This window comes from Oncorhynchus mykiss, chromosome 9, assembly GCF_013265735.2.
Source record: "Oncorhynchus mykiss isolate Arlee chromosome 9, USDA_OmykA_1.1, whole genome shotgun sequence".
NCBI lineage: Eukaryota > Metazoa > Chordata > Actinopteri > Salmoniformes > Salmonidae > Oncorhynchus > Oncorhynchus mykiss.
Genome location: NC_048573.1, coordinates 46,644,103 through 46,664,746, shown reverse-complemented (window position 1 = coordinate 46,664,746; position 20,644 = coordinate 46,644,103). Strand labels below are relative to the sequence as shown.

Here is a 20,644-nt window from a genome sequence, read left to right as displayed (position 1 = left end):
GGGACCACTTCATTGTGCACTATGGCTTTCCGGAGCGCCTCCACAGCGACCAAGGTCCTGATTTTGAATCACGAACAATCAAAGATCTGTGTGAGATTGCTGGAATCAAGAAGGTGAGAACAATGCCGTATCATCCAAGAAGAAATCCTGTTGAGCGTTTTAACAGAACAATACTCCAGATGCTTGGTACTCTGAGCATGCATGACAAAACTCACTGGCGTGACTTTGTTAAACCACTTGTACATGCATTCAACTGCATGAAGAATGAAGTCATCAGCTACACTCCATATGAACCAATGTTCGGGAGACAACCTAGACTACCAGTTGGCATAGCCTTCAAACTACCTGTTAATGACCAGAAGAAATTGCATTCACAGTATGTGAAGAGTCAGGATAGCCACCTGGAACGCTCTCAAAACAGCCAGATTTGACAGGTATGTCACAAGAGTTCCCTCTTGACATTGTTGACAGAGTTCTTGTGAGAAATGTTAAACTGAGAGGGAAACATAAGTTGGCTGATAAGTGGGAAACCAACATTTATGTAGTCACCAAATGTTCAAGTGATATACCGGTGTATATATATTCAAGCCTGAGAGCAAGGATGGTCCACTGCACCATGACCTTTTACTGCCTTGTGAATTCCTGTTTGCGTCGCAGCACATCTGAAAAACTCGCACACGCCTTCTTCCAGGTACTGATGTGACTGAAGAAGATGAGACACATTCAGATTCTGCTGTTGACTTCAGGATTGAAAATGCAAAAAGTCAAAAGCCTGTTAGGTTTACCAAGGTCTGATACTCACAGGTTGAGCAACCTTCCTTGTCGTTACAGCAGACCAAGAAGTCCTTGCAGAAGAAGTTAGAACATCAGTCTGACTACTTACCTGAAGAACCTGAAACACCTGACAGTGAGACAAACAACTTACCTGAACATTCTTGAAGAAGTTTCTCTCATCATAGACAAATAATTACTTGTTCTCCCTGACATGTCTGAAAGTGCTGAAGAGACATAACACAAGGGACAATGTCCCCATTGATCATGCTCCAGTTGACTCTCTCTGGAGAAAAATAATAGTAAACAGCAACATGAGGAAACTGACAGCGCTGTCTGGGATTCTTTCAGGCAGTGAGCGAGACCAGAAAGGTACTCTCAGTTTGGAAACCTCCTAACCTTTGTTCGTCAGTCCTTGTTCCAAGGGTTTAGTGCAGCCCTCACAAGTTCACTGAATGGATTTGATCAATCAGAAGTTAAAAGGGTTTCCTGTGCAATGTCATCAAGTGACCATACAGCCAACAAGAAGATGCAACGGGACGTGCATACCTTCAAGAGGAGAGGTTGTAACGCAGGTCATCTAATGTTGAATACTTATCATTACTAGTGAGATTCCAGTAACCAATCATATTGTTTAAACTGCATGACGAGCAGTTTATTTTGACGCTAGGATTTGGTGAGTTTTCGTATGGAGAACGAGCTGCTAGCGATTAGGCTGGCTAAGCTATTGCTAACATTTTGTGCATGTTCATACTGAACCAAGCATACGCACAAGCCGTTAACATTTAGGCTAGCTCAGCTATCAATCAATTTAAATAGCAAATGTTAGTGAACATGCATGGCGAACTATTTTAGTTTTCAGACTTTTATAAAATGTGATTAGCTAGTATCATAATCCATTTTGGTACACTTATGTTTTAGATTACTTTATAAGAAATTACATGTGCTCGTAAGCTCGTGCTCGTAAGCACTTGTACTTTATTTGCCCGGGCTAGTCTATTGTTCAGTCCACGTGAGCCTAGTGCTGTAGTTAAAGTGTAAAGCATTTTGACTAAGTTTTATTTTCTTAGTCCTGTAAGATAAAGCTAAGCACTATATTAATGGTTATATGAAATGTACTATATTAGTGGTAATATGAAAGGTACTGGTATATATATATATATATATATATGATCCTGTTTGTAAAACAGGTAAGGTTTTTTGAGTATGGATTCATTTCCACCAAGGATGGCGAGCTGCCCGAACCCAGGACATCAATAATATTTGCATGCAAAGATTTATTTTCCTTGGAGAACACTGAATTTGCACTGCCATACTAAGGTGTGGTAGAATTTTTCTTGACAGACATCATTGCATCATACATTGCAGTGGGGTTGTTATAAGCACCTTAGTGTTTATTGATAGGCATAGTCACTCACATCTGATTCCATGTCATAGTGGTTTATAAGTCAGTATTGTGAATTGGGTTGTGTTTTTCTGAGGATTCATGTTTATTGTATTGCTACAGAACATTGAAATCTGAGAGACCCTCAGATTAAGATAGAGTTGGGTGCACCCTAGTAAACTATAGGCAGGATATATGGCCAATATAAGTAGATTGTACTACTGATGTATTGCAATCATTTTGAGCTCAATGTACAAATTTCACTATTTACTAAAGGTGATTCATTTTTTGTAAGTATTTTTTTTCCCAAAATACAAGCCAGCATTCTTTGCCTAAATTATTCAGTTGTGCGGTTCATTTCTCCCTACTGCTCCAGTAATGAACCAAACTGGTCCAATAGAGTTTAAGCTTAAACATACAGTAGCCCATAGTGTTATCAATTGTCACATAAGCATTTCAATGCACCTTTTAAACCTGCTGTAAACTGTGTACATGACAAATAAACTTATTTGATTTGAGCTTCACCTTACACCAGTCAAGTCCTTCCAGATCTGAGTGTACTAGGACTTAATTACAGTGTAGGGGATGTAGGTAGGGACCAATTCTCGACTGGAGCACTGTGCACCTGAGCTTTTGTTAATCCTTACCCCCTACATGGTATTCTCCTAGGGTGCAAAGCATCCCATGCTTCGTTGCCTCAATGGTCAGATTGCTAAGAGACTACAGTAAGTGAGACTTTGCACTAAAGTGACTTGGTATTAGCAGGAGTGGGTAAAAGACTTGTGCCTGAACAAACTGATTAAACGGTAGGGGCTTTAGGGAACCATTACCATGTCAACCATGCATGGCATTACATATACATTCTAAGTGGCGTATTTAAGACCCTGTAGTGTTTTCCACAAATGTCTTCAGACTGGGTGCAAAACCTTTCAAAGTAACATCCTGGCCTGGCAACAACATCTCAGGCTGTAAGTATTTGTTTAAACCCGTTCATGTCACCCATTGTGCTTAAAATAAAATACAAAGCCCTTCAAATAAAGCAAATGTAGTGGTACAGTGCATTGCCTCAGCAAGGATGAAGGGTCAAATTGCCTTGAACGTTCTACAGCTAATGCGGTGTCTTTGTCCTCGTGTTTTGTCTTCTCTCTATGGCGTTAACGAAGTGGATGAATACAGTGTCAGTCTCTGCAGCTGCAAAGGCCACTGCGTAAAAGGCTTAGTAATCCTTTGGCAAAGACCGCGGGCCGAGAGTTCTGCGACACTTACACAGTGACGATAAACTGAGGACGGACCCTTGTGTACTTTTGGTCACCAGCCGCTGCTACTGTTCTCTTGAATGAACTGCATTGACAGTATGCGCCATTAGCTGTGCCCTGGGAATGGACGTTAAAAAAAAATGTACAGGTTTGTGACAATTAGATTAGCCATAAGTGGAGCAGTTTCATAAAAAAACGGTGCTGTGTAAGGTTGATGAATGAACATGGTAGAGACAGTTGTAAATGTGCAACAAGAAACAAGGATCTAAACAGATAGCTGGTTGAAATATGAATAGACTACAGTGGTTTTGTGAATCATGCATACCTGACCGGTGTGTGTGTGTGTGTGTGAGAGAGAGTGTGAGAGACCAGTAAATGGTGAAGAAGAACCCACTCAATCCATAAATATGCCATAAACATACTGTCTTCATCAACAGACACGGCTGTTGAACACTAAACTGTCCAATAAAATATTTTATGCAACGGTGTTAAAAATAGGCCCATCATCATAACAAAACGCCATTAGGCCTGTTGCCGTTGTCTAAAAGCACTTGAGAATAAAAACGCTTGGTTGATAAACATTGTAGAGAATGAGGGCATGTCTGTTTATGATGGGAAAGTGATTAAACAGCCATAGAGGTGAAAACAGCTGAGAGGTAGGTTAACTGAAAGGGGAATAGTCTAATGATTACTCAAGGTGCCCCGTGCACACCTGCATGGTCCACGCCACAGTGAATCGATGTTCTGTAGGGCTGCACAGATGTGGAAGTCTTTGATCCTATACATCATGTGGAACGCAGGGTCATTGATCATAGGACTGTTTGATCTGCTCAGCATGGGAACCAATTGATGCTGTCAAACGCAATGGCTGAGTTGGGATGGGCAAGGGTCCATGGAATGAGCGTCCAATATAGGCTACTATCCGAAACCCAGGCTTATGCTGAAGGAAATTGTTCAAATAATCATAATACATACACTATATATACACAAAATTATGTGGACACCCCTTCAAATTAGTGGATTTGGCTATTTCAGCCACACCCATTGCTGACAGGTGTACAAAATCGAGCACACAGACAGGCAATCTCCATAGACAAACATTGGCAGGAGAATGGCCTTACTGAGGAGCTCGGTGACTTCCAACGTGGCACCGTCATAGGATGCCACGTTTCCAACAAGTCGGTTCGTCAAATTGCTCCCCTGCAAGAGCAGCCCCGGTCAACTGTAAGTGCTGTTATTGTGAAGTTGAAACGTCTAGGAGCAACAACGGCTCAGCCTCGAAGTGGTAGGTCACACAAGCTCACAGAACGGGAGCACCGAGTGCTGAAGTGTGTAGCGCATAAAAATCATCTGTCCTCGGTTGCAACACTCGCTGCCGAGTTCCAAACTGCCTCTGGAAGTAATGTCTGCACAAGAACCTGTTCGTCGGGAGCTTCATGAAATGGGTTTCAATGGCCGAGCAACCGCACACAAGCCTAAAATCACCATGCGCAATGCCAAGTGTTGGTTGAAGTGATGTACAGCACGCCGCCTTTGGACTCTGGAGCAGTGGAAACAGGTTCTCTGGAGTGATGATTCACATTTCACCCTCTGGCAGTTCGATGGACTAATCTGGGTTTGGCGGATGCCAAGAGAACGCTACCTGCCTGAATGCATAATGCCAACTGTAAAGTTTGGTGGAAGAGGAATACTGTTCTGGGGCTGTTCTTCATGGTTCGGGCTAGGCCCCTTAGTTCCAGTGAAGGGAAATCTTAACGCTACAGCATACAATGACATTCTAGACAATTCTGTGCTTCCAACTTTGTGGCAACAGTTTGAGGGAGGCCCTTTACTGTTTCAGTATGACAATTCCCCTGTGCACAAAGCAAGGTCCATATAGAAATAGTTTGTCGAGATCGGTGTGGAAGAACTTGACTGGCCTGCACAGAGCCCTGACCTCAACCCCATCAAACACCTTTGGGATGAATTGAAACGCCGACTTCGAGCCAGGCCCAACATCAGTCCCCGACATCACTAATGCTCTTGTGGCTGAATGGAAGCAAGTCCCTGCAGCAATGTTCCAACATCTAGTGGAAAGCTTTCCCCCGAAGAGTGGAAGCTGTTATGGCAGCAAAGGGTGGACCAATTCCATATTAAATGTCTGCCCACTGGGTAAAACATTGTTTAATCAACCGTGTTTTCACACCATTTCAACCAAACAGAATGTATGCGTTGGTTGAATCAACTTGGAAAACGGATCGGATTTGCAAAAAGTCATCAATAAGGGAATTTTAACCCAAATCTAACCTAAATCCAATGACTGGGTCACATGTTTGGTTGATTTCACGTTAGTTGACAACTCAACCAAATGTAAATAAAAACTAGACGTTGAACTAACATCTGTGCACAGTGGGAGTGTCTGTGCGCTCAATGTAACGAATCAAAATATAACCTAGCGACGAAAAAAGCGTCTAGACATTTCGCCTAAAATGATTGACCACACCACAAGCGCTTTCTTCACTGTAGGCTGTGTCATCTTCGCGTCCAATCTTATTAGGCCAATAAATAAATGTAGCAATACATTAAATATTATGGGTTTGTGTAAAATAGGCTTTGCAGTATAGTATAGGCTAGCCTACAGTTAATTTCTAATCAGCACATTTACTGCAAAACCAGTTGGGCTATGCGCGTATACGGCTCCAAACATTACGCACAAATAGCGTATTTTGGGAGAGCATCCATTCATTTTAAATAGTACTGGATGAAAATGGCAAACGCGTTAGGATATTTCTCTCAATTCTCAGAGAATCACTTTTATGAAATGTTTTGCTGTCAAATGGAAGCATGGAGTGCTTATTATTCCGATGTGGTCCTCATATCCCATTTAGCAATACCAAAGCGATTAGATTTATAATACAACTCCAATATCATAGCCTATAGAATATCCCGACAACAAAATATGTAGGCCTATCTTACCTGTGTTGTGCACTAGATCGATGCTGGATTCGGTGAGTAGGTTTGGGTCACTTTGAGATTTGCCTCGTTGCAAAAGACAGCCGTCTATTCCATTTCCATCGGATGTAGCCATAGGGATAGAGCACAGGAATTCTGAATAAAATATTGAAAACCCTACCAGAGGCAGGCAACTTCAGAAGTAAACAGCAGTAGTGCAGATATAATTCGTTATGACAACAGCGGCTTTGAGCATCTAATGGGGGGCCATGGGTGCTGAGCAGAAATTCCTAGTATGTTGGAGCGCGTGTGGACGTGGGAGCGGTGATACGGATGTGCCCATCTATATTCCTGCGTTCATAACCAAGTGGGAATGTGGTAAATATCAGTTGGATGGCTTAAAGTGTTTTGCTCGCAACATCGGCTGCGTTTATACGCCGTTTTATACAGACATACCCATTTTTATATTTTTCCCCCACTAATTGGTATTTTGACCAATCACATCAGATCTTTTTCAGCTCTGATTGGCCAAAAGACCAATTAGTGAGAAACAAATATCAAAATTAGGCTTCCTGTGTGAATGCAGCCATTGTAACCAGCAACACACGTTTAGGCCTACATACAACATCTGAATTTATTAATGTACTTTCTGTCACCACATCAATGTCAACAAAGCATTCATGATTTCTGAAGCTGGTTTGGCCAATTCGAATGATCTTAATATCCACATACTATGAGCATGGATGGTGATGAGGGTGAATAGAGCAGAACATCAAGACGTGGTTAAATTGGTTAATTGAAGAAATCTCAGGACTACAATGAGTTTGAAAAGTTTTTAATTTTTTTTTTAAATACTGCAATTTATCCTAATATTTCAATGTAATTATGAATGGCATTGAAGGGATTAAAAATGCACTGTAGAAATTGCTCCACCATTTCCTGTTGCTAAAATTCTAAGAGTTCCCTAATATCGGTTTGTGACAGAACAAGCAATTTTAGTGTAGAGAAACATGGTACCATCTAAACTGCTGTGAAATATATTTTCCGTAACCAAAAATATTGTATTTTCAGCTGTTTGAAGCTGGTGTACAATACCAGTAAAATACGCAAAAATGAAACTAGCAAGTGATAAATAACTTACATACGTTCTGCTTCTTAAACTTGCTTTCAATGAGAATGACAGATCTATAACTACAGTTCTATGTGAATTTGGTTGGGTCACACAAAAAGTTGCCAACTGCAGCTTTAAGAAAAAACAGCTGGATAGGCCTAGTGTTATTGGCTGAAAGGAAATCAGTAGCCAAGGCCTATTGTCTATAAGTAGAGAGAGTACTAACAGAAATGAAGGGAAATGTAGTATATCAGGCTACTGGTTTAAAGGCCTAGGAAGCAACAATATAAAGCATCCTGCTCAGCTTGACTGTGTAGCTATGAAAAACACAGCTACATTAATTTATCCTATTCTGTTACATCAACATATGATATGTTAAATTTATCAAACAATGAATCCGATGTAAATATTGCTGGTAACAAAGCAAGTTTAGATCAGTCACTATGCGCATCTTTTGCGCAGTGATGATTGTCCATAATAGACTCAATTATTTAATCCTATTGGTCAACATGACACGCCGTTAAGGAAGTAGGCGCAGTCATTCAGCAGTCGGGAAAATGAAAGCGCACAGGTGCAATGTATATATGCTGGCGTTCGTTCTTTGTGGATTAGTATACGTGTTTGTTACAGCAGACGTACAAGAAACAAATCAGGTGAAAGATGCCGAGGGCCAAACCCATGCCGTGGAAGAGGAGAGGCAATGGGAGGCTACCGAGGTCGAAACGAATCTATCGTTAACAGATACTCCAAGCGACAACGAAGCTGACCATGTTCAAACCTGTGACAGACCTCCACCACCTCCCGCAAAAGACGAAATCCAAGAGGCCGCGGAAGAGGTGAGGCGGGACTCCCTCGAAACGAACATAGTAGATGTTCCAAGCGACAAAGTTGACCATGTCTCCGACACCAAGAAAACCCTAGACGACCCTCCACCACCGCCCGAAAAAGACCGGTTTCAGGAAGAGTTGGTGATCAGACCATTGCATTCTGGGGATACTTACGCCAGCTTCCAGTTCCGAACCTTGTGGGATACGGACTTCTTCCGAGGAAATAAAGGTAAAGAGTTTGATTTGAAATTATATTTGGGTCAATAACATAATGTTCTAGTCATCTATCTAGTAGCCACACTGGGACACTAGCCATCAGTGCATCTTCAGTCAAGGTCCTGTAGTGTAGACCCTCAGTGCAGGCTTTTGTTCCAGTACAGCACTAAACATATTTGATTCAACCAACCAATCAATCAATGGCTTGAGGAGTTGAATAGTTGAACAAGGTGTTAGTGCTGGTAGGCTATGTTGACTGTTGCTTAGTCTGACTAATCAGACTTGTAATACACAATTCATTGATTATATACAGTCAAACTAATGCCTGCAAAATTGTGTAAATGTTCCTTACAAGCCAGAATGTTGAATAAAATTACGTTTTAAACTTACTCTATTGGTTGTCTGTGCTATTTGTCCTTCAGCTGCTCGAAAATTGATACAAAAATATCCACAGGAAATTGTTTACCTGACTTTTTAGTTAGCTATTGCAACCAGCATGCCATGACAATGGTATATTCTGAATCAGGGTAGGACGGAGAACAATCAACACTTTAAAAAAAACATTTTTGTGATTTTTATTTTTGAAATGTTAAATTCCTATTTCAATTTTAAAAAATTAAAAAATATGTGGATTGTTCTCTGTCCTCCCCTGGTTCAGAATATACCATGTTCATTGTCATGGCATGCTTGTTTCAATAGGTTCTCTCGTTAATAGCTAACTAAAGTTGGGTAAACAATACTTTCCTGTGTATATTTTTCTATCAATTTTCGAGCAGCAGAAGAACAAATAGCACAGACAACCGGTAGAGTAAGTTGAAATGTAATTTTATTAAACATTCTGGCTTGTAAGGAATATTTATACAATTTTGCAGGCATTAGTTCCAGGCTGTATATACCAATTAATTGTCTATTGCGAGCTGATTAATCAGAGTAACTTGCTGTGCATTCACTGTCATCAGTATTTAGGCCCCATGCCTAATTTGCCCGACAGTTATGTCCAAGTCAACATACTAGTGTTATACTACCAACTCTTCCCGAAGTCTCTGGGCCAGGTGATTTCGAAGTTCTCTGTGAGTGAGCTCCACATCTCCTTCACTCAGGGCTACTGGAGGACCATGCAGTGGGGCCAGCCTTTCCTACCGTCGCCCCCTGGTGCCGAACTGTGGGAATGGTGTCAGGACACTGTAACTGAGTGAGTGTGTATATTCTGTATATTTAGCCACACATTTTCACTTTCCTTACTGTTGAAGATAACATAGCAGCTATATATCTGTCATCATGGTTGGTAGTCAAATATATCCATACGTATGTGTGGCGCTAGTCTCACCCATTTTGTAGTGACAGCCTGCACCACTTTCATTTGGCCTATTTAGTCTTTGACCAGGAATGTGTCACAACATTTCACAGCCATGTCTTTTTGTCACTGGTGGCAGATACTGCCATTTTACCCATCGCCATTTCTCCCAAACTATATTAGCATTGAAATTCTATTGAATGATGTAATTTCGTCCATTGTCTTGTAGTGTGGACATTGCCTGGAAGGAGCTGACCAACGTCCTCTCAGGGATCGTCTGTGCCTCGCTGAATTTCATTGACTCCACCAACACGGTGCAGCCCAGTGCCTCCTTCAAGCCTCTAGGCGTGGGCAATGGTAAGTGTTAATGGAATATGTTTTAATAAATTATTAGAATATTACACTGTGAAACATAACTCTGAAACCATATGATTGTATGGAATTGATTAGAATCATTAGGTTATTTTAATGCTGTGTTTGGTTTTAGTCAGTAGAATTATATATCAGGGAGTGTAATTCTTAGTCAGAATTAATGTTTTGGTGACAATATGTCTAGTATCTTGATAACAGACTGTCTGAGCAAGATTTGGTGCCGAGCAAGATTCGGTGGCGTCCTTGGCTGGGGGCACCGAGAACTTCCCAGGGTCTCTCCCTATCTTGAGGGAGGGCGGGAAGAAGCTATTCTCACGGACTCCCCTAATCTCTGTCGGCTGGGTAGCAGGACAGTGTGGGCTTATGATACCTAATGTTTTGTGTGGAAGTATGTGTGTCACTATAAAATGAAGGTCTTTGTACTGTGCACACCAGAACGTTCCCGTGAATAAACATTTGACTATTGTGGACTGGGCCTCTGTCTGTTTTCATTCCAACCAGTATCTTACAAATCCCGGTCACAGACTGAGTAATTTAAATGAATTGGTTTATGATCATTGAGAACCTAATTCTCGTGACAGTAAGCACCCAAGTCTCTACAATAGCTAGCTTGCCTCTGAACAGAGATCAGGCTCGTATTCATAAGGGATCAAATGGAAGAAAACAATCTGAAATGGGCAGGTATCATCTGTAATTATCTAATAAGAAACACTTTTCTATGGTATGCCTTATTGAACAAGACCACGGGCCAACCAATGCTTTGCATATGCACTCAAAGGAATCATGACACAGTTCTGGAATTAGATAGTTTCACATCTTTAATAATACAGTACTATACCGTGTTGATGTGTAATTCTCCATAATGCTAAGTGTTGTGATGTGACATAAAGTGTGTTGATGTGGACCTGTGTGTCATGCACCTGTATGTGTGTCCTGTATACGTCCTCTGCTATACAGTAACGGACCAGCGCTTTCTCCGCTAATGCTGTGTTGCCACGGGAGATCGTTTGTACTGAGAATCTGACGCCGTGGAAGAAACTCCTTCCCTGCGGCGCCAAGGTACCAGTCCGTCTTATGTTGGATGGTCTTATGAATGTCACATTTACCAAAAGCGTAGGATTGTAGTATACTAAATCTGAAAAAGGGTGCGGAGGCTTCCTTCTTCATGTTCATTCGGCACTAAACAGGGGAGGAAAAAAAACAGACTAAAAGAGGGAAGGACTACCTGGACTTGTTCTAAAATGGCCATTCTCTTATTTATTTTGCACGTCGTGCCCTACTAAACCCTGATTTGTGGTTAGGTGATTATTTTAAAACCATTAGCATGTAGTGTTATCCTTTTATTGGAATGGACTTAAAGTCTATGTGCGTGTACGTTCATGCGTGTGTGGGGATTAACCATGTTCTTCATGTTGCCCATCTCCTTTCTCTAGACTGGTCTGGCAGTCCTAATGAACTCTGAGAAAGTCTTCCACAGCAGCTTCTACTCCCAGGCTCTACACATCACACCTGTGTGTCAGGTGAGGTGTATGTATATACAGTCTTCAGATGTATGTATCATTCTCTCTACTATTATTCTGACATTTAACATTCTTAAAATAAAGTGTTGATCCTAACTGACCTAAGACATACCATTTTTACTAGGATTAAATGTCAGGAATTGTGAAAAACTGAGTTTAAATGTATTTAAACTTCTGACTTCAACTGTATATTATAGCTACATAGTTATGAGGAATACTATAACCTTTTATCATGTGGTCAGACATATCAAAGAAAAGTAACCTTTTATTTGTGTTGGCTTTCTAAAGTAATCCTGTAGAAAATACCAAGCCACTGATTTCACCTTCCATCCTACTTGTAATCCCGTTCGAAAAACCTGTCACTGTTGATTAGTCCGAGCCTTTATATGACACTCTGCTACTGTTGTTTCAGGACTGGCAGTGCAAGTCCACAGCATGGGAGCTGAAACGGACACTGAACGTGGTGTTTGACCTGCACTCCTCTGGCCAGGGCAAACGAGGTGAGAGAGGCCTCTCCTCATTCAGTATTATACCCCTTTCACATACTGAGCTGAGCCAAGCTGTACTGCGCTGGCCTGGTTATGCCTCCACCATATAGTTGCTGGAAACGTGGACATGAATGGAAAATATCTGAGCCAGTACAGTGTACGTCGACTTGATAGTGTGAAAAGGACATAACAAAACATATTAACGCAACATGTAAAGTGTTGGTTTCATGAGCTGAAATAAAAGATCCCGGACATTTTATTTCTCTAAAATGTTATGCACAAATTTGTTTACATCACTGTTAGTGAGCATTTATTCTTTGCCAAGATAATCCAGCCACCTGACAGGTGTGGCATATCAAGAAGCTGACTAAACAGCATGATCATTGCACAGGTGCACCTTGTGCTGAGGACAATAAAAGGCCACTCTAAAATGTGCAGTTTTGTCACACAAGACAATCCCATAGATGTTTTGAGGGAGTGTGCAATTGGCATGCTGACTGCAAGAATGTCCACCAGAGCTGTTGCCAGAGAACTGAATGTTCATTTCTTTACCATTCTTTACCATAAGCCACCTCCAAAGTTGATTTAGAGAATTTGGCAGTACGTCCAACTGGCCTCACAACTGCAGACCACATGTAACCACACCAGCCCAGGACCTCCACATCTGGCTTCTTCACCTGCTGGATCGTCTGAGACCAACCACCCGGAGAGCTGATGAAACTGGGTTTGCATAACCAAAGGATTTCTTCACAAACTGTCAGACACCGTCTCAGGGAAGCTCATCTGCTTGCTCATCGTCCTCACCAGGGTCTTGAGCTGACTGCAGTTTGCCGTTGTAACCGACTTCAGTGGGAAAATGCTCACCTTCGATGGACACTGGCACGGTTGAGATGTCTACTCTTTACAGATGAATCCCAGTTTCAAATGGCAGACAGCGTGTACCGCGTCGTGTGGGCGAGAGATTTGCTGATGTCAACGTTGTGAACAAAGTGCCCTGTGGTGGGGTTATGGTGTGGGCAGGCATAAGCTACGGACAACGAACACAATTGCATTTTATTGATGGCAATTTGAATGCACAGAGATACCGTGACGTGATCCTGAGGCCCATTGTCGTGCCATCACCTCACGTTTCAGCATGATAATGCATCGCCCCATTGTAACGTTTGTCCTCTTCTTCTGACGAGGAGTAAGAGAGGTCAGACCAATGTGCAGCGTGGTAAGTGTCCATAACGATACTTTATTTACATGAACACTAAACTACAAAATAACAATGTGAAATACAGAAACAAACGAAACAATCCCGTGTGGCACAAACACTGACACAGAAAATAATCACCCACAACTCAAAAGTGAAACCAGGCTACTTAAGTATGGTTCTCAATCAGGGATAACGATTGACAGCTGCCTCTGATTGAGAACCATACTAGGCCAAACACAGAAATCCCAAAACATAGAAAAAGGAACATAGACAACCCACCCAACTCACGCCCTGACCATACTAAAACAAAGACATACAGTGCCTTGCGAAAGTATTCGGCCCCCTTGAACTTTGCGACCTTTTGCCACATTTCAGGCTTCAAACATAAAGATATAAAACTGTATTTTTTTGTGAAGAATCAACAACAAGTGGGACACAATCATGAAGTGGAATGACATTTATTGGATATTTCAAACTTTTTTAACAAATCAAAAACTGAAAAATTGGGCGTGCAAAATTATTCAGCCCCCTTAAGTTAATACTTTGTAGCGCCACCTTTTGCTGCGATTACAGCTGTAAGTCGCTTGGGGTATGTCTCTATCAGTTTTGCACATCGAGAGACTGACATTTTTTCCCATTCCTCCATGCAAAACAGCTCGAGCTCAGTGAGGTTGGATGGAGAGCATTTGTGAACAGCACTTTTCAGTTCTTTCCACAGATTCTCGATTGGATTCAGGTCTGGACTTTGACTTGGCCATTCTAACACCTGGATATGTTTATTTTTGAACCATTCCATTGTAGATTTTGCTTTATGTTTTGGATCATTGTCTTGTTGGAAGACAAATCTCCGTCCCAGTCTCAGGTCTTTTGCAGACTCCATCAGGTTATTCCAGAATGGTCCTGTATTTGGCTCCATCCATCTTCCCATCAATTTTAACCATCTTCCCTGTCCCTGCTGAAGAAAAGCAGGCCCAAACCATGATGCTGCCACCACCATGTTTGACAGTGGGGATGGTGTGTTCAGGGTGATGTGCTGTGTTGCTTTTACGCCAAACATAACGTTTTGCATTGTTGCCAAAAAGTTCAATTTTGGTTTCATCTGACCAGAGCACCTTCTTCCACATGTTTGGTGTGTCTCCCAGGTGGCTTGTGGCAAACTTTAAACAACACTTTTTATGGATATCTTTAAGAAATGGCTTTCTTCTTGCCACTCTTCCATAAAGGCCAGATTTGTGCAATATACGACTGATTGTTGTCCTATGGACAGAGTCTCCCACCTCAGCTGTAGATCTCTGCAGTTCATCCAGAGTGATCATGGGCCTCTTGGCTGCATCTCTGATCAGTCTTCTCCTTGTATGAGCTGAAAGTTTAGAGGGACGGCCAGGTCTTGGTAGATTTGCAGTGGTCTGATACTCCTTCCATTTCAATATTATCACTTGCACAGTGCTCCTTGGGATGTTTAAAGCTTGGGAAATATTTTTGTATCCAAATCCGGCTTTAAACTTCTTCACAACAGTATCTCGGACCTGCCTGGTGTGTTCCTTGTTCTTCATGATGCTCTCTGCGCTTTTAACGGACCTCTGAGACTATCACAGTGCAGGTGCATTTATACGGAGACTTGATTACACACAGGTGGATTGTATTTATCATCATTAGTCATTTAGGTCAACATTGGATCATTCAGAGATCCTCACTGAACTTCTGGAGAGAGTTTGCTGCACTGAAAGTAAAGGGGCTGAATAATTTTGCACGCCCAATTTTTCAGTTTTTGATTTGTCAAAAAAGTTTGAAATATCCAATAAATGTCGTTCCACTTCATGATTGTGTCCCACTTGTTGTTGATTCTTCACAAAAAAATACAGTTTTATATCTTTATGTTTGAAGCCTGAAATGTGGCAAAAGGTCGCAAAGTTCAAGGGGGCCGAATACTTTCGCATGGCACTGTAACAACAGAACTAAGGTCAGAACGTGACACCCATGTCACAAGGCTCTATGCACAATTCGCGGAAGCTGAAAATGTCTCAGTTCTTCCATGGCCTGCATACTCACCAGACATGTCACCCATTTGAGCATGTTTGGGATGCTCTGGATTGACGTGTAGGACAGGGTGTTCCAGTTCCCGCCAATATCCAGAAACTTCACACAGCCATTGAAGAGGAGTGGGACAAAATTCCACAGACCACAATCAACTCTGTGAAGGAGATGTCTCGCTGCATGAGGCAAAAAGGTTGTCACACCAGATACAGACTGATTTTCTGATCCACACACCTCCCTTTTTTTTGAGTATCTGTGACCAACAGATGCATATCTATATTCCCAGTCAATAGGCCCTAATCCATAGATTAGGGCCTATTGCATCTATTTCAATTGACAGATTTTCTTATATGAACTTTAACTCAGTAACATTCTTGTTTGTTGTTGTTCAGTGTAGTATCACCACACTATTGCTAAAACATGCTGGTATTGCCAAGATGTACAGTATCTTCTGCTCTGACACTGCTTCATGTAGGTGCATTTGCATGCTAGCTATATTTTGCACAGTGAAAATTGTACATTTTTCAAATTACATTTATTTTAAGTGAATTTCATGAAGGGGATAATGAACATAACTTTTCATGTAAAAGTCATTTCTTTCTACTGTGGTGTACAGACATTGCCCTTCTAAGCTCCATGAAAAAGACTGGTCACTGCATTTAGAAACATACAAAATGGAGGACATGAACATGATGTGTTGGGTTACTGGGTGTTTCCACAGAGTGGTCCCTGTTCAAGATGTTCTCTCGTACCCTGACTGAAGCCTGCCCCCTGCGACATTGTGCTACATGTATTTGTGGAATGAAAACCTATTTATCTCTATCATTCCTATGGTAGTTAAGCAGGAATAGATTGTTGTTGTTTTTCCCCTTAAAAGGGGGAGCAGTTTGAATTGAGTCCAGCCACACCCCTGTTGAGCCAGGCTGTGGTGCTGGGGGATCGGAGAACCTACTCGGTCTATGACCTCACCAACCAGGCAACGTTCGGACAGATGCGCTCCCTCAACATGCTGCTGCGCTAGAGAGCAGCCGAGAGTGGTGAGTGAGTGACACCGGACACGACTCCATATGTGGGCTGTGTTTCATTCCAGAAAAGATGTTCACTTCCCGTACACAAGTGGAATAAGAAACATCTCTATTCCTCTTGTGTATTTATTTTAATTTAAAAAACTGCTCAATCCAATTACAATGCTGGTACTAAGAAACAGCATGTTAATATGTTGTTGGCAATAGTATAATTTGCAGTTACTACGAAGTATGATCATGTAATGTACGTGTTACAGAAAAGGGAAGATTTTCTGATATGAAGGAATTTTGATGTAGGGCCATATAGAAATTATATATATATATATAGACCAAATAGAAATTCTATTTTAGTAATTCTATTTGTATTATTGACCATATGGACGCTCCCTCCTTTCCTGCCACCAGGAGATATGCTGCGCCCTCTACTTCACGGAGAGCGCTACGTGGCGGGCTACGGGCTGCCGACGGGGGAGATCCACACCCTGGTGTACAATCACCACACATACCGGGCCTTCCCTGTGCTCCTGCTGGACACCGTGCCCTGGTACCTGCGCCTCTACATTCACACGCTCACCACACCAGCAAGTGTCGTGACAACAAACCCAGTGAGTACTGCTGCTGCTCACCTGCTGACACTGTTTCACCTATGCCTGGGTCTTGTTCATTAGGCACCAAACCTGAAGAAATCGGACTAAAACTGGGAGGGACTACCTGGCCAAGTCTAATATGAAACGATGGTTTTCGTTTTCCGTTGCAACACATTTTCTGTTGGGTCCCGTACTGAACATGACCCCGGTTCCTTTTTGATCAACTAACTTTTAGATTTGTGCACTTTGAAGAAGTGCACTTTGAAGAAGCTACCTATTGATAGCTCTTGAGGGAAAGGCCTATCTGCCCACATGGGGAGAACATGCTTCAGTATCATAAATGTCTAACTAATAGATACGCACACTACATGTTAATGTTTTTAATTGTATCTTCTGTGTGTAATGTCTTTATTTTTAAGCCTTGATACAATTGAGACATGGGCAAGACAAACATTTAAGTGTCTTTGAACAGGGTATGGTAGTAGGTGCCAGGCGCACCGGTTTGTGTCAAGAACTGCAACTCTGCTGGGATTTTCACGCTCAACAGTTTTCCGTGTGTATCAAGAATGGTCCACCACCCAAAGGACATCCAGCCAACTTGACACAACTGTGGGAAGCATCCCTGTGAAATGCTTTCGACACCCTGTAGAGTTCATCCCCTGACGAATTCAGGCTGTTCTGCAGGGTGCAACTTAACATTAGGAACACCTTCATGATATTTTGTGTATATTCTTACTTACTTGCTTGTCTTTCCTGGTTGTGCAAATAAATATATGTTTCCTCTCTTCTTCTCTACCTAGTTTACATCCACTACCAGCCGTCCAAAGACCGCCTTCAGCCCCACCTGCTGGAGATGTTGGTCCAGCTGCCTCCTAACTCTGTGACCGAGGTCACCGTGCAGTTTGAGAGGGCACTCCTGAAGTGGACAGAGTACACCCCCGACCCCAACCACGGCTTCTACGTCGGGTATAACTTTGACTTTATAGAAGTCTACAGAAACAGAAGATATGCATTTCTCTATGCTACGGGTCAAAATTGTCTAAAGAAATGCCAATTGTAATGGGAACTTGGACAGTTAATGTACTCTTTGTCGTAACTTTGAAGTGTTGTTTGCCTGTAATTGCTGTCATAGCGTTTAGATTTGTGCTTCAGAACTGGGTTCAAATACAATTAGGAATCTTTCAAATTCCATTAGCAATTTGCAGTTTTTCCGCTATTGGTTCCGTTGTCCCAAGCAAGCTCAATCAAGCTCAATTAAGTTATTTAAAATATTTGTCTTGACTTTGATTCTGAATGAAGATGGGGCCTTGGCTAAAATTGAGATACCACTTGCTTGTAGTCTGCAGATATTCAAGTTTCCAGTAGCAGATATTTGATGAAATGTTGTCCCTCGCTTCAGGTCTTCTGTTATCAGCGCTCTCGTGCCCAAATCAAATTTATTTATATAGCCCTTTGTACATCAGCTGATATCTCAAAGTGCTGTACAGAAACCCAGCCTAAAACCCCAAACAGCAAGCAATGCAGGTGTAGAAAGAAGCACGGTGGCTAGGAAAAACTCCCTAGAAAGGCCAAAACCTAGGAAGAAACCTAGAGAGGAACCAGGCTATGTGGGGTGGCCAGTCCTCTTCTGGCTGTGCCCAGTGTTGTCGCCATGGATACCAACAGCACCCAGGAACGCCCGCTTTTCAGCAGCTTGTAAGTCATAAGGCTGTTTATTTTCTTTTAAGTACAGGTTGAACACTTACGTAGCAGTTGTCTTAAGTGTTTTAGTTTATCACCTGATGTAATGCAATTTTTAAGGAAATTAGGCCAAATAAATCTTCTTTTGGAAGTAGTGTATCATTCCTCAATTCCATTGATTTTGAATGGAATTGACCTCCAACCCTCATAGGTTATTATAATTCATTTCTGTCTACCCAGTTTCCCGTGTAAAGAGGAGTCCAGTTACTTCATGCGGGTCTACACGGAGCCTCTGCTGGTGAACCTGCCCACTCCTGATTTCAGCATGCCCTACAACGTCATCTGCCTCACCTGCACCGTGATGGCCGTGGGTTACGGCTCCCTCTACAACCTCCTGACCCACACCTTCCAGGTGGAGGAGCCCGGGCCTGGCCAAACGGCTAGCCAAAATCATCCGCAGGCTCAGGTGTGTGCCACTGCTGTGATGGGCCAGAATGCTATCATGCTAAAGCTAACAACATTATCAAGCACATTTTTGCGGTGGGGCAATGAGGTCAGTGATTACACCACTTGGGAAACGTGAAGGTAAGTTTCAGTGAGATGCTACTTTAAACATGGGAAGCTTCTGCAATAAAAAACTAAACTCTCAGTTCTGTTTTGTGGAGGACATGAGTCTTTATGAAGTGTCATGGATTCGATGGACGCTTAAGGCATTTTCTCACCATGAGGAGCAGAAAGGGTGGCGTTTCTTCAGTGCACTACTACTGCTGGTGTAGTTGAACAGAGAATAAGGGGGGGGGGAGTTGGCTGCCAGACGCGGCAGCAGATCACAGCAAGCTGTGATATATCTGTAACTGGAAAAAGTAATGAGCCATTGCTCTAGAAAGATCTGATGCACCTCTTCAATCTAAACAGGAATAATATTTGTACTTTAAGTTGATGTTGAAAAGTTAAGTGCACTGACTTACAGAACTTTCATAACCAGTTAGTTGGATTTCTGTAAACGTTTCGTTAATTGCTCACAGAACCAGTCAACATGGTTGTACTTGAAGAAAACCCAACCATCTCTACAAGAAACGGCCATTGATTTGACCAGATTTGTCTTAGCTTTGTCTGTGTTTCTTATTGACGTTTTTGTGTTCTAAAAATGGTGGAAACTTTGGTAAGCCTTTCTAGCACAGATACCCACCACTCAAATTTAAGAAGTTTGCCATGCATTGTTTAAGAACTGATTTACCAAGACAAATATATTTTACTTTTTAAGACTGCTCATTTTTTTGTGTACTAAAACTGCTGTTGATTCTTCACATTTTACCAAACAGCATGAGAATGTTTGAAGATATGGGGTAACCTGGGCTATTTGTCTTTTTAATAAAATTGGCAACTGTCCAAACATTTATTTAAAAAAAATCAAGTCCTACGGTTTCAAAAGAAGAAATACATGGAGGCTTGTGGAGAACATAGAAAAAAGGATTGCACACTTGAAGAATGATGTGGACTCTCTCATCCCAGTCCAAAACAGTACGTTTGGACTGATAGAGAACTCCTGGAGGATAGATGAACACTTGGCCGCTGAGCTTGGATTGGATCAACTGTACCGTAATCCAGTTTAGGAGTCTTCACGACATAACAGCTGATATAATTCTATGATGAGCCATACAGTATGGACCTATTCAGGCAGATGTAAATTTAAAAATGTATTTTACCTTTCTTTAACTAGGCAAGTCAGTTAAGAACAAATGGTTATTTTCAATGACAACCCACTTGTTCCTAGGCTAACTGGGGCAGAACAACATATTTTCATAACCAGGGCAGAACAACATATTTTCATAACCAGGGCAGAACAACATATTTTCATAACCAGGGCAGAACAACAGATTTTCATAACCAGGGCAGAACAACATATTTTCATAACCAGGGCAGAACAACAGATTTTCATAACCAGGGCAG

The 20,644-nt window shown here is 41.8% G+C and overlaps 1 protein-coding gene and 1 pseudogene across 1 annotated transcript in view; one reads left to right on the top strand and one right to left on the bottom strand.

Moving 5' to 3' along the window:
* Positions 1–6,760, bottom strand: part of LOC110532228 (phosphatase and actin regulator 3) — a 54,055-nt gene extending 47,295 nt beyond the window's left edge. Inside the window, exon 1 of the mRNA XM_021615940.2 lies at positions 6,367–6,760. Coding sequence (XP_021471615.1) covers positions 6,367–6,478 — 112 coding nt within the window. The 5' untranslated portion in view covers positions 6,479–6,760. The remainder of the gene's footprint in view (positions 1–6,366) is intronic.
* Positions 6,761–7,773: 1,013 nt separating this feature from the next.
* On the top strand, positions 7,774–19,957 carry LOC110531189 (annotated as a pseudogene).
* Positions 19,958–20,644: the final 687 nt, after the last annotated feature.